Consider the following 14098-nt stretch of genomic DNA (forward strand, 5'->3'; position numbering starts at 1 on the left):
AACCCCCATTTTTCTGGGGGTCAGAGCAGCTGGGTGGACACTGGTGTCATCCATTGGGACAGAGAGCAAGTGACACATGGAGAAATCGAGACTTTAGTCTCCTCTCTCCATCCTGCCTCTCCCACCCCCTTTATGATCTCTCCCCACTGCTGACAAAGGTGGGATGTTAGTCCTCAGGAGCAATTCATGAGTTCTTGTACCCCAAGATCACTCCTGAAGGCCATGGGTGGAACTGGCTTACACCTGCCTGTTTTTTTTAAATCCCCCATGTCACTGGTAGTCAGTCCCATGGGGTCCAGGTGTCCCTGGATTATATTTGCTGGGGGAGAAAAGGAGGCAGGAGACAAAGCGGGAAGGCGGGAGAGCAGGGAGACTAATCATAATGTTATAAGGTGACTGTTTATTAAATTCATGGGACTCTACAGCCCCGAAGCGTCCCTCCTTCCCCTGACATGTGGCGACCATATTTCCCTGGCGTTGGGACTTGGGGATTGGCAAAGAGCATTCCTTTTTTTTTTTTTTTTTAAATACCTTTGAAAGACCTTCTGATTTGTGAATTTCTTCAGGGAAGGCTACATTTAGTTGCACGTTTTAATAAAGGCAGTTCATGAAAATAATAAAATAAAAGTACATGAAACCAGGCCTGGCTGGGCAGTGCCTTGCCCTCTCATAAAAGACTAATATCTCAGAGCTGCCTTGTAAAGCCTGCTCCAGCCTGTCCGGCCCAGGGTCGCCATGTGCAGAAAACAAACCCCTAATTGTCATTTAATTAAAGAACACTTTCATACACGAGTATCTGTTGAACAAACGAACGACTTCGAAACACAGTGACCCCTTAAGACATTTACTCTAAGCTTGAGGGTACATTTTTACACGTGTACCTGTGTGGAGTAGACAGTCTCCCTAAGACAGGAGAAGGTGAAATTTAATCTCTAGAGTAGCCCACTGCAAAGCAAGCAAACCCTCACAGAGTGGGTTTCATAGTGTCCCCCTAAAAGATATGCCCACGCCCAGATCCCAGGAACCTGTGACTATGACCTTATCTGGGAGAGAGTATTTGCAGATGGAATTAAGTCCAGGATGGCGACATGAGATCATTCTGGGTTTAGGATAAGCCCGAAATCCAGCAGCAGGTGCCCTACTAGGTGAGAGGAGAGGGAGGGAGGCAGATCTGAGTGGGTCACTGAAGTGGGGGGCAGGCTGGAGCCAGACAGCCAGGGCCAGGTCGCCTGGCGCCTCTGGCAGCAGGACGGCATCTCCCCGGGGAGCCGGGCCCGCCCCACACTCTGATTCTGTGTTTTCTGGGCTCTGGAGCAGGGAGACAATACAGTTCTGTTATTTTCCGTGGCTACGTTTCTGGCAGGTCATTGGTGGTAGCAGGCCTAGGCAGCCAGGGCAGCCCATCACCCGCTCACCTTAATTAATGCTACTTAATTCTAATAGCTGCAGAACTCGGAGCAAACCGCTGGGCTCGTGGGGTTCGCAATTGCTCCCTGCAGACAGGAGACAGTCACCCCCAACACCCCCCTGACAGCTGGGGGCGATGCCCAGCCATGGGGTCCTGGGGCCTGGTGTCCTCCTGAGTCCGTGTCCCCATCGCTACCATCGCTACTTCCGCTCCCCAGCTCAGGGAAAAGAAGTTTTTGGATTCAATAATAAAATAGAGGAACCGAAATGATTTTCCTGCTCGCCGCGCTCGGAGCCCCCCAGGGCAAACTGCCCCTAATGGCCGGCAGCAGCGCCCCCTGCCGGCGGCGCCCCCGAATTGGTCTCTCCGGCCGCCGCCGAACAGCCCGCGCATGCGCAGGGTGCAAGCGCGCAGGCCCGCCCCGTGCGGGGGTGACTTCCTTGGGGCGGTCGGGTGTGGCCACGCCTACTTCCGGGGAGGGCCGGCCTCGCTCGGGAGCACGTGACTTTGTTCCGCCTCGTCAAAGATGGCGGCGCCCATAGCTGTAGCGTGAAAGTTGTTGTAAACGACCGTGTGCTGTCGTGCCGGAATCAGAACCGCGGGGACCGTGCGCCATGTCGCGACTAATCGTGAAGAACCTCCCGAATGGGGTGAGTGAAGAAAATATGAAATTGGGGTCAGCCGATCACTGGGGTTGGGAGGAAGCGGATGGGGAGAATTGAGGGGCTTTCACTCAGAGGAGACAGACCTCAGAGGGGAGAAGCCGAGGAGGCTGCGAGAAGGCTTTCAGCAAGAGACCCGCCGAGGAGCTGGGTCGGGACCAGGTCCTGAACAACCTCCCGTTGTACTTTAACAGCCTTTGGTGTTGGGCACTGTGAAGTGATGGGGCCAGACTTGAGCGCGGTTTCTCAGATTCTGGGGAAGATGATGCACTGCCTGGGGCACAGGCCTTGGCTCTGGAGACCTTGCATGGATTACTTATCCTCTGCGAACACCCTTTGCTATGCAATGCAGATAATTTCACACTCAACCTGTGAATGTGAGGTTGCAGTGAGATGAGAGTTGTTAAGATCTTGCCTCAGGAAATGTCTTTTTCCTTCCAACTGGGCTGTCAAGACTTTTGAATTCTTGAATTTTAAAACTTGTTTTGGTTGTTTGTGGGGCCCAGAGTGCCCCTCCATCCCTCTACCAAACTTTAGGGGGCAGGATGGGCCAGAGCAGGATCTCTATGATCCGAGCAGACGTGGTAAAGGAGGAGTCCTGGAGCCCTCAGTGTTTTTTGCAGGCTTTTATTGGGATTTACCAGGTACACGGCAGGCAGGCAGACGTGCTGGAGGCGGGGCCGGGGAAGGGGGAGCCTGGCAGGCCTCCCAGCCCCCAGCAACTCCTCTCTCTTTCTGGGCTCTCTGGCTCTCTCTGCTTCTATTCTCTGCTCTATTGGTGTCCCTGTCATGCCGCCCTTATAGCCAGTCTCTCAACATAGGTGTACCCACTTACGCATTCCCACACCCTACTCCTGGTGCCCGCCATCAGGCATGCATTCAGGACCACAAGGATCCAGCATCAATCCTAATGGCGGGAGGGCAGAAAAGTCTGATACTTTTTCATTTACCCTACACACACACACACAAATCTCCCCAGAGCTGCTTAGAAAAGTCCCAGAGATGTGAGAGTGGCTGGAGTGAGAATGGTGGGGAGCCAGGAGCCAGTTTTGCAGAGTGTGATGCTCCTTGACCAAATGTTCACCCTGTTTTGTTGCTGCCACATGGAGTGGCTTAAACAGTACACATTTATTTTCTTACAGCTTTGGAGCTCAGAGATCCTGAAATCTTGGTTTTGTCAGGGCTGCGTTCCTTCCAGAGGCTCTAGGGGAAAATCTGTTTCCTTGCCTTTTTTTCAACTTCTGGAGAGATTGCCTGCCTTCTTTGGCTCATGACCATGTCCTAAATCTAAAAAATCCAGCAGCAGAGCGTCTCCCACACTCTGCTTCTATCCACCCCCTCTCCTCAGGGATTCCTTATTGGGTCCACCTTGGTAATCCAGGACCATCTTTCCATCTCAGAATCCTTCATGTAATCACATCTGCAAAATCCCCTTTGATCTGTAAGGCGTCAGTTGTGGGTCCCAGGGATTAGGACATAGGCATCTTGTGTGTGTGGTAGGACACTTATTAGGTCTTTCCTATGTAGCATCCGCACTGCTGGGTCCTTTTACAGCTAGCCTCCTTCCCCTCGCTGCCAGAGTACAGGAGGATTTCACTGCCGCCATTGTGAGGTCTCATGTCCTTATCGGTGACGTGGGTCAGGGACAGGTTCAGGGCCACAGAGCTAGGACGTGTTGGAGTCAGCGTTGGGTCAGGTCCCCCTGCAAAGCATACTCAGGCCCCTGACTCATCTCAGCTCACTCCTGGGGAGCCCCATGCCTTAGGGTTTCTGTCCCAATGGCTTAGGGTTTCTGTCCCCTTGGCTCTGAGGACTCCTAGCTCCTCCCTCATTGTGCTCCTTCTGTCCCAGATGAAGGAAGAGCGTTTCAGACAGTTATTCGCCGCCTTCGGTACACTGACAGACTGCAGCCTCAAGTTCACCAAAGATGGCAAGTTTCGCAAGTTCGGCTTCATTGGCTTCAAGTCCGAGGAGGAGGCCCAGAGGGCACAGGACCACTTCCACAGGAGTTTCCTTGACACTTCCCGGATCACGGTGAGTCTCCCCTGGCTAGCTACACATAGGGACCCCGCTTGATCTTTCCCACCCTCTCAGACTGGGATGCCTTAGGTCTTCGAGGACTCTCAAACTTGTATGCCTACAGATCCCCAGGAGAACTTGTTAAAATAAGGTCCTGGGCCCCAATCCCAGGCTTCCTGACTCAGTATTGGGGACAAGAATTTGCATGTGGGACCAGCTCACAGATGGTGCCCATGTTGCTCTCCCCAAACCCCACTCTAAGTCATTCCCTCACCCATAGCAAGCCCTCCATGAGCACCTGTGTGGTGTTAGGATTTAGAGAAATGGGTACCCCTGGCCCCTGTCCTCACAGCCTACAGGCAAGTGGAAGACAGGCCAGCAGATAAGCAGGCTGCTGGTTATCAGCATCATCAGTGCTGTGATGGGACAGCACCAGAGCTAGGATGTGTTGGAGTCAGTGTTTGGTCAGGTCCCCCTGGAAAGCACGCTCAGACTCCTGCCTCATCTCAACTCGCTCCTGGGGAGCCCCATGGGCACACAAGCTTCCTGGAAGAGGAGGTCCCACTGGTGACACTCAGGTGCATTTTTAGTTAATAAAGCATCTGTAACATTGTTTTCTTAAGATTTATTTTATTTATGCATACAAGAACTGGGGTGTAAGGGGTGAGAGGATTCACCAGAGATGGAGTGGGGAGCAGAACAGGTGGATCTACTGGAACACACAGCTGAGGGGAGCAGCGGGGAAATAGGAGAGGCCTGCTGCGCCATGTGGGTCAGCTCCCTGGCGGGGGATTGAACTTAGCCGCAGTGGCTGGTGATAGCTTGGTGGCTGAGCTTAACCCCACGCCACCAGGGAGGCCCTGTAACACATTGTTAAGGAAAAAACCAAATGTGTAGTCTCAACCCTTCGTCTGCATGTGTGGTGTGTACAGAGCCACGTGGGAGGCTTCTATCCAAATATTGACTCCTCTCTCTGGGCAATAGAAATTAGGATTTAAAAAAAACAATGTTTTCTTGCCAGGCAGTGAGTGCCCCATTTTTATGGAAAAAGCTGTTTAGAGCAGCCGCTTAAAGGAGTGTGACAGAGGCCACTGTGGGCCACTGTCCTTGACTGTGGCTGCGTGTGTCCAGCCAAGCCCCCTTGACTGTGGCTGCGTGTGTCCTTGGTGTTTCCCAGCACCACCTCTCTCAAAGGCCCTGGTGGGAACGGGGTGTGTCAGGTTAACACCCCACACCTTTCCTGCACCCAAGTGCTCACCCTGTTTCTCCTTCCCTGTTTCTCTCTGGGGCCCGTGGAGCTCACTTCACATGATTGGGGGGCATTGTCAGCAGTTCACTGGTGTCGCCTGTGCTTGTGTCATCTGGCTCTCCCTCGCATCGCCCCTGGAGGCTATGGCTAAGAACTTGACTCTGGACCCTGTCCCCTCACCCCTGTCACCCGCTGTCTGGGTGATTATGCAGTTTCTTCTCTGTGCTTCAGTGTCCCATCTGGAAGTGGGGAGAGGAATGGTCCCCCCACTAAAGACCCCTGGCATATGGAATCTCTCCACCCCACCCTCTTGCCATGCAGGTGGAGTTCTGCAAGTCATTCGGGGACCCGACCAAGCCCCGAGCCTGGAGCAAGCACGCCCAGAAGCCCAGCCAGCCCAAGCAGTCTTCAAAAGACAGAGACTCCGTGCCCCCCGAAACAAAGAAAGTGCGTCAAGAGTCGCTCCTGCCGTGTCCATGGTGTCAGCAGGGTGGTCACCCGGGAGGGCTCGGCAGCGGGAGTGGGCATGACCTGAGGATCCCTCTTGGGTGGTTCTTGGAGGCAGACTCTTCCCTCACTGACTGCCTCTTTTCAGGGTGACAAGAAGAAAAAGGCAGCAAGTGAACTGGACAAGGTGAGTCTGTCTTGCTGGCAGGGCCCTGGGGGCTCCTGGGAGGAGAATCAGGAGGAGACTGAGTCCGGCCAGACAAGCAGAGGGGGCCTGGCATCCCCCCTGTCACATCTCCGTGGCTTCCTTGTCTTGTCTGATGAGGATTCCACGCTGCCCTCCCCGGGACTGACCCGGCCTGGGACATGGACTTGGAGGACACGCTTAGCCTTTGACAGTTGGGAGGGTGAGCCCGGCCTGAGCCTTGTCTGTTCTTCTCTATTCCCGCCACCCGCTCTGCTGCCTCCAGCTGAAGGAGGACACCAGCTTCCAGGAGTTCCTGTCTGTTCACCAGAAGCGGGCGCAGGCGGCCACTTGGGCGAATGACGCCCTGGCCTCCGAGTCCGTGAAAGGCAAGAGCAAGCCAGCCAGCGACTACCTGAACTTCGACTCTGATTCGGGGCAGGAAAGTGAGGAGGAGGCAGCTGGGGAGGACGGGGAAGGTAAGAGCGTGCCTGTGTGCTCCCCTGTGCATGTGTCTGTGTGTGTGTGTGACACGGGGGCTGAGGCAGAGACTGCTCCCTAGTGGAGTGAACATCCCACCCCAAGGGACAGCACCTTCACGGATTCTGGTCACGTGTCCACTTAGTCAGTTACGTGTTTACGGAGCCTCTGTCCTGTGCCAGGCACTGCTCTAGGCATTGGGGACACAACAGGGAGCAAAAGACAAGACTCCTGCCCTGGTGGCGCTGCCGACCGCACACAGGAGGCAGAGCTGTCCAGAACACACTCTTCTGTCTGGTCTCTGGTGACAGCTGCCCCGACAGGGAGCAGGGACAGCATCGGAGCATTGGCAGGGAAGGCCTCTGAGGAAGTGACCCTTGGGCCGTGGCCCACAGGAGGTGGGGGAGTGGGCCTCTGTCCTCAGAGGGGCCGCCAAGCCCTGGGGACACAGCTGGGCACCTGAGTGTCTGCAGCGCTGGTGAGTGTGGTGGGCGAGGAGCGGGAGTTGATCTGGGTATGAAGGTAGGAGAATGGACTCGGTGGGAATTCTGCGCCTGGTGACGCTTCTGTGCAAAGCTGGCATCTGAAGGCATCCTTGGGTTGGTGGGACCTGGTCAGGGAGGGTGGAGGGAGCAGCGTGGCAAAGGCTGGCAGAAGACAGGAGTATAGGAGCTAGAGGGCGCTCCCAGGGCCTTGGGGTAGCTGGAGCTGTGAATCGCTGGCACAGGCTTGGCACCGCAAGAGTGGCGGAGATCCCTGCAGGGTTTTCATGGTGGAACAGCAACACTCCCAGAATCCAACAGGCCTTTGGGAAGAATGACCTGAGGAGGCTCAGCCTGGGCCACGTCAAATAGCTCAGTCTGCCATTTCACCACATCATGTTATTTCTCAGAGGACGAGCTGGGGCCTCATGGTCACGGTGGGCTTGGCACCTCGAATCACTCCACAGTGTCTTGCCTGGCCGTCAGTGGGCCCAGGCCTCTGGCTCACTGGATGCTCACAGACACAAACACACACACCCCCGCTTTCCGTCTTTGCAGAGGACAACAGCCTTGAGCCCAAGGCCGCTGCACAGAAGGAGCTGTCAGACATGGACTACCTCAAGTCCAAGATGGTGACAGCCCAGTCTCCATCGTCCTCGGAGGAGGAGGAAAGTGAAGATGAGGCCGTAAACTGTGAGGACGGGAGTGAGGCAGAGGAGGAGAATTCCCGTGAGGCCTCCACCCAGCAGGACAGAGAGAGGATGGGGGCTCCCAAGGGAAGTAAAAGCCACCGGGAGGCCAGCAGTGAGGTGTGTGGCTCGGGGTCTGGGATTGGGGGCTCCCGGAAGCCTGGGGAGGTAGGGGAGGTCCACCTGAGCCACCGTGTCCCTGCAACCCTTGGTGGGGGAGGTGGCACAGAGAAGAGATTGAGCCTGAGTCTGAAGACCTGGCTTCTCCCCTCTGCCCTGGCGCTTGCAGGCTGTGTGACCTTGGGCTGGGACGTGTGCTGGGGCTGACACAGGAGGTCACCTGCCTTCCAAGTCTGGGTGTAAATGAGCTGCTGGTGGATACATGGGTGTTACACTGTGTATTTAGTACCAGGACAGAGAGTTGTGAGCTCCTGATAATAGATAAGAGTAACTGAGCATTACTGCATGCTGGGTTCAGTGTCATTGGTCATTGAGCCTCATAACAATCTCGGGGGACTGAGATCCTTCTTGTCCTGTGTTACAGGTGAGGAAACTGAAGCTTAGGTGAGGCAAGCGATTGCCCGAGGGTACATGTGGGTGGTGATGGGGAGCATCCAAATCTCCCAGATGGAGTATGTGACTATTTCCACAGCAATATCTGAAATGCGCTCTGCTACATGGGATAAATGCTCATCCCAGATTGCCTCGCCTCAGCTCAGAGCAGCTCTGGGGGCCAGCGAATTCACATCAGGCAGGCCATGTTGCTGAAGGGCTTAGGAAACATTTAGGTTTCTCAGAGCTGTTTAGCTTCCAGAATGACAACAGAAGTCCTGAGCCCATGACCTCTGTAAGATTAATGACTCTACAGGAGGGTGGTGTTGAAAACTGCCTGGAGAGAGCAGGCGGGAATCCATGGCAGCAGTGATACTGTGCCCTGGGGCTCTTGCCCCTGCCCTTGGGCCCTCCTGGCCTGGGACTCTTGTGAGCCCACCCTTACCTCCACACCACACAGGCCAGGCAGGCACAGGGCCCCAGATGCCTGCCCAGCCTCCTGCTGCTGCTCCCAGGGACCGCACTGTGACGGTTTCTGTTCTTTGCTGCCACTCAGATGAAACCAGCAAACCAGAAGGAACCCACCACCCCCTACACCGTGAAGCTGCGGGGCGCGCCCTTCAATGTCACAGAGGTATGTGCTAATAGGGGACAAGGGCTAGGAGCCCCTGGCAAGGAATGAGGCAAGGATGGGGATGCCAGGAGCCTCTCCTATGTGGGGGCTTTAGCATCAGTGGAGCTAAATGGAAACAGACCCTAAAAGACTGATCTCAGAGCTCATCGGGGCCAGGAAACGGCCAACTGTGACAAGACGAGCAGGCTCTAAGCCCTGACCATCTGCGCTAATAATGGGCGAACATTTTTCTGTTAAAATAGAAGGACCAGTTGATAAAGATTTAGGACTTTCTCATCGGTAGGGTCACTATTGCTGCTACTCAGCTCTTTGGCCTCAGCAGAGGCTTATACAGACTGTCAGTGAACAAATTGCCATGACTGTGTGCCAATAAAACTTTATTTATAAAAGCAAGCAACAGGCCAGGTTTGGTTCACATAGTTTGCTGACCCTGGGTCCACAGCAGGGAATGCTTTTTAAATTTCCCTCTTTATGAAACTAATAAAAGTTCGCTGTGGGACATTTATAAATGTAGGAAGATAAAAAGAAGTAAGATAAAAACCTCCTCAAGCCAACATGACTCTGTAAATGGTCCAAACTTTTGAGAGTGGGGGGAGAGTCCCCAGGTGGTGACCAGCTAGGGTCCATACAGGGGTAATTCCTGAGTGTCCTGGGCAAACTGGGTAGCCTCCCCCACCCCACATCCTGCTCATGCCAACTACTAATGAATTCCAGATTTACCTTCTCAGACATTTCTTCTTTGTCATCAACCTCTGTCTTTTATTTTGAAAAAGCAATGTACAGCAGGAACTGTGATGCGCTTATGTGACCCTAAAAGGGATCATGGGGGTTGTTCCCAGTTGTCTGCTGTCATGAGTAATAACAGGCAGCATCCCTGGAGCTTGGAGGTCAGCAGAATTTTTTCGGTAAAGATTATTAGCTAGTATACATTTTAGGCTTTCTAAATCACAGTCTTTCTCACCTTTTTTTTTTTTTTTTTAAAGATTCATTTATGCATACAAGAACTGGGGTGCAGGCCAGAGGTGGGGAGCGTGAGAGGATTCACCAGAGACAGAGTGGGGAGCAGAACAGGCAGACTGACTGAAATACACTGCTGAGGGGAGCAGCGGGTGAGACAGGAGAGGTCTGCTGCGCCATGTGGGTCAGCTCCCCATTTGGCAGGGGCTCCAACTCCGGCTGCAGTGGCTGCAGATAGCTTTACCGTGCTGAGCTTAACCCCTTGCGCCACCAGGGAGGCCCTCTGTTTTACCTTTTAATAACCCTTCAAAAATACAAAAGCACTTCTTAGCTTATAGGCCAAGCAAAGGCAACCCTAGTGCCACTGGACCTGGTAACCATGGTTTGCCAGCCCTTGTTGCAGATAAATACCTTATGCAAGCACATGCCCGTGCCCTGGGAGCCTGTGAAACAGCTGTCACTTGTCCTCTGGAAGTCTCACCAGTGTGCCCTCTCAGCAGAGTATGAGCTGCTTGCTTCTAGGACCCTGGGGATTAGCCTCTAGCAATGCAACAGGTGAAAAGGGCCTCTCATTTTAATTTATATTTCAAATTGTTAATGACATAATAGAAATGCTTTCACATTTCTATTATATCCTCTTTTGCAGATGGTCCGAGTGTCTCTTCTACCCTCTTTTCTAGTATATGTGCTGCCGAAGTAAACACTTCTACCCTCTTTTCTAGTGAAGGTTTCATGTCTTTGGATAGTCTATATATTTGCTCATTTTTTTCAAATAAAAGTTACCCAACTTTTGAGTCATAAGCATTTGGGTTGTAGGAGACTGAACTATCAAGTTCTTTAGGGTCAGAATTCTTTCAGTACCAGCCATTCCAAAAGTCCCGTGCTGTAATTGAGAAAATAGGTAAACTGTTGGTTTTTTGCAAAATTAATCCACAAAAAATAGTCCCTTCTTTCCAAAAACAAAGAAACTCTAGTGGAAGAAAAGATTCTTTTTTCTGTGTCGACTCAAAGGAAAGCCTGCTTCTAGATACTGTAGCAAATATTATGGAATGTGTGTGTGAAGGGAGGCTTTATAGGCATTCTAGTAAAAGTTTTATAGGTCCTGTGTAAAGAGAATGTTCAGTCCTACTGAGGGATTTGAAAGAATGCTTACATAAACAGAAAGCTGCATTCTTAGAATGTAAAAGTGGGGCCTCCTTGTTGGCCTAGGAGTTAAGTCTCAGTGCTAATCACTGCTTTGGCCTGAGTTCGATCCCCAGCCAGGGAGCTGACCCAAATGGCACAGCAGACCTCTCCTGCCTCGCCTGCTGCTCCCCTCAGCAGTGTATTTCAGTAGATCCTCCTGTTCTGTTCCCCACTCTGTCTCTGGTGAATCCTCTTCCCCCTGCATCTCTGGCCTGTACCCCAGTTCTACGCAAAAATAAAAAAAGACCATAATTAAAAGAAAAAAGTAGAAACATCGTTAAGAAAATTGGGGACTGTCTACAGTAGGACATTTACGTTAATATGTTTCAGGGACAAATATTCTTGCTTAATGAGAAGTGAAATGAGATAAACTTAACCCCAATATGTATAACAAAGCACTTAGGATGAAAAGATGCGACACTGCCTTAAATGGCTGGTGGTGATGTCACAGTTTTACACTTTTCCTTACATCCTTCATTTTTTAATCCAATTATAAAATAAAATCCCCCTTCTACCCCAAGGTAGTTTTATTTTATGCAGAAGGGGAGGAAGGAGTGAAACAAAGGAGGATGAAGCACTTCTTGGTGACCTTCCTGAATACAGAACTTGACCTTGTGCTGTTGTCCTTGTATTACTGGATTGATGAAGAGGAAAAAACCTTTGCTTTTCCTTGTAGAAAAATGTTACAGAATTCCTGGCCCCCCTGAAACCAGTGGCTATTCGAATAGTGAGAAATGCTCATGGCAACAAAACAGGTGGGACCTGGGCATATCTGGGCAGGTTGGAGGGGCAGATGGGAAACTGGGCAGGACGGGGCAGGGGCAGCTGAGTTAGGGAGCAGGGTCACCTCCCTGCCGCATGCGTCTCCTCCAGAGCAGGCTCCGGGGTTGGGGGTGGAGACCTATATATGATGGATAAAGCAGCCAGCCGCTGTGTCTGATCACCCCCTGCAGAGGGAAATTGGATGGGGGAGCTGGTGGAGGGGTGAGAGGGAGTCTGTATCTTGGAGATTTGGCAAAAATGTGATTGTTTTCCCCCCAGTTTCTGCTCAGATTGCCCCAAACAGCGGGCATGGTGTGGGTGTTGACAGGGCCTACAGATTGTCCTTTGTCCTTGTGCTTTCTTAGGGTACATCTTTGTGGATTTCGGCAGCGAAGAGGAAGTGAAGAAAGCTCTGAAGTGCAACAGAGAGTACATGGGTGAGGGCCGGGCTGGGGCTGGGGTGCTCTGTGGGTGCAGGCTTCAGCCACTCATTCATTAGCTTCATAAATGTTTGTTGAGGGTCAGCTATGTGCCAGGCACTGTCCTAGGCACTGGGTTGAAACTGAACTCGCAGGGTGAGTGAGGATCTGAAAGGGCTTTCTGGTCCGGCCAGGGCCTGGTGTCGGGCCAACAGCCACTGTGGCCATGGAAGAAGCAAGGAGAGGCTGGAAAGTCCTGGCCTCCGTGGGAGCCCTGACCACTCTCCTCTCAGGTCGCCGCTACATCGAGGTGTTCAGGGAAAAGAGCACCCCCGTCACCAAGGGACCCCTAAGGAGCAGCGCCAAAGCCTGGCAAGGACGGACGCTTGCGGAGAACGAAGAGGAGGAGGACCTGGCTGACTCTGGGAGGCTCTTTGTGCGAAACCTGCCTTACACTAGCTCCGAGGAGGACCTGCAGGAGCTCTTCTCCAAATACGGTAGGGGTGTGACCCCCCCCTCACTGCATGCACCCCTCAGTCTGGGGTGAGACCTGCCGGCCTAGTTCAAGTCCCAGTTCGTCTCCCCTCAGCCTCACCCAAGGCGGTGACTTCAGCCCTCTCGATTCACTTTCCTGATCCATAAATTGGGGCTGGTGACCCCTGTCCTGCTCTGAAGCCTGGGGCATGACACATGGGGGCTAACGGGTGCCTAGCAAAGGTCCTCCAGGCTCTCACCTCAGAAGACACAGCCAAAGAGCTTTGGAAATCCTGTCCTGAGCTGTCCCGTGGCCTGTAGGTGTGAGCAGACAGTGCTCCTCGGGCCACGCCCTCTCCTGTCTAAACTGAGCCCTCCCCAAACTGAGCGCACAAGTAGATTTGGTGGTGAGGGTCATTTGTACTGTCCTGGCTCTTGTTCTTGGAACAAGAACTTGAAGTCTGGAGCCCAGTGTGGTCATGCACAGCTGCATTTGCTTGTGAGGTCACCGTAGTTGAGGGAAGGAAGTCAGGGTGAGGCCTTTAGAGTCTCCCTATTTCTATTTGGAGGCTGGCTATGAGGTGCAGAGGATGAGTACTTGGTGGGTGCCCGTATGGTAACAAGGAGCCCCTGAGGGGTCTCTGCATGGGGCAGACTATGTCACTTCCCAGCCTGCCTCCTGCATACCAGATTCTTCCACTTGGGCCGGGCCCTGGCTCCCCTCTCGCTGGCGCACAGGCCCTGGTCCCGGCCCACTGACACATCTTCCGTTCTTAGGTCCCCTGTCTGAGCTCCACTACCCCATCGACAGCCTGACCAAGAAACCCAAGGGCTTTGCCTTTGTTACCTTCATGTTCCCTGAACATGCTGTGAAGGCCTATGCGGAAGTGGATGGGCAGGTGTTCCAGGTGAGTGCTCAGGAATGGGGTGCTGTGGAGCTCACGTGACTGAGAAAGGCTGAGAGTGTGTGTGTGTGTGTGTGTGTGTACATACATGTACATATGTGCCCATGTTTCAGGCCTAGGGAATCACACCCACTGGCCTGCCAGCTACCTCTTGTCAGGAGTGCCTGGAAGGTGCTCCCCAAGAGCAGGGGTCAGGTCTGTCTTGAGCACCCAGAGCAGGGCCTGGCACATAGTAGGCACTCAGCAAATATTTGCCAAATGAATCAAACCTGCCATCCTTCCAGAAACATGGCCACACTAACAACCGCAACAGACCACGAAAAATTCTTCGGCCAGTGTCGCCCTGTTCTGTGCTTGGTGCCGGTGCCCCAGGCTCCTCCTCTCCCTTGCTCTTGTTCATTCCTTCCTCCGTGATCTGTCACCCTGCCTCGTGGGGCCCAGGCTCTCCCTGGCACATGCGGGGACAGGAGGGGCCCAGGTGTTGGGGGGCAGGGGGTGCTGCCGGTATTCCTTCCAGGCTGATCACTGTCCCCTTGGGCAGGCGCCAAGTTGCATGGCCAGGCTCCCTTTCTGGGTGGAGGGTGACCACG

At 53.2% G+C, this 14098-nt stretch overlaps 1 protein-coding gene across 1 annotated transcript in view; it reads left to right on the forward strand.

The window, feature by feature from the left end:
• Positions 1-1894: 1894 nt before the first annotated feature.
• Positions 1895-14098, forward strand: part of RBM19 (RNA binding motif protein 19) — a 107924-nt gene continuing 95720 nt past the window's right edge. Inside the window, exons 1-11 of the mRNA XM_037511111.2 lie at positions 1895-2058; positions 3922-4104; positions 5660-5785; positions 5934-5972; positions 6256-6448; positions 7490-7740; positions 8729-8806; positions 11625-11703; positions 12076-12147; positions 12423-12626; positions 13381-13511. Coding sequence (XP_037367008.1) covers positions 2023-2058; positions 3922-4104; positions 5660-5785; positions 5934-5972; positions 6256-6448; positions 7490-7740; positions 8729-8806; positions 11625-11703; positions 12076-12147; positions 12423-12626; positions 13381-13511 — 1392 coding nt within the window. The 5' untranslated portion in view covers positions 1895-2022. The remainder of the gene's footprint in view (positions 2059-3921; positions 4105-5659; positions 5786-5933; positions 5973-6255; positions 6449-7489; positions 7741-8728; positions 8807-11624; positions 11704-12075; positions 12148-12422; positions 12627-13380; positions 13512-14098) is intronic.

The sequence above is a fragment of the Talpa occidentalis genome, unplaced genomic scaffold (genome assembly GCF_014898055.3).
Source record: "Talpa occidentalis isolate TD23 unplaced genomic scaffold, MPIMG_talOcc4v2.1 talOcc4.14, whole genome shotgun sequence".
NCBI lineage: Eukaryota > Metazoa > Chordata > Mammalia > Eulipotyphla > Talpidae > Talpa > Talpa occidentalis.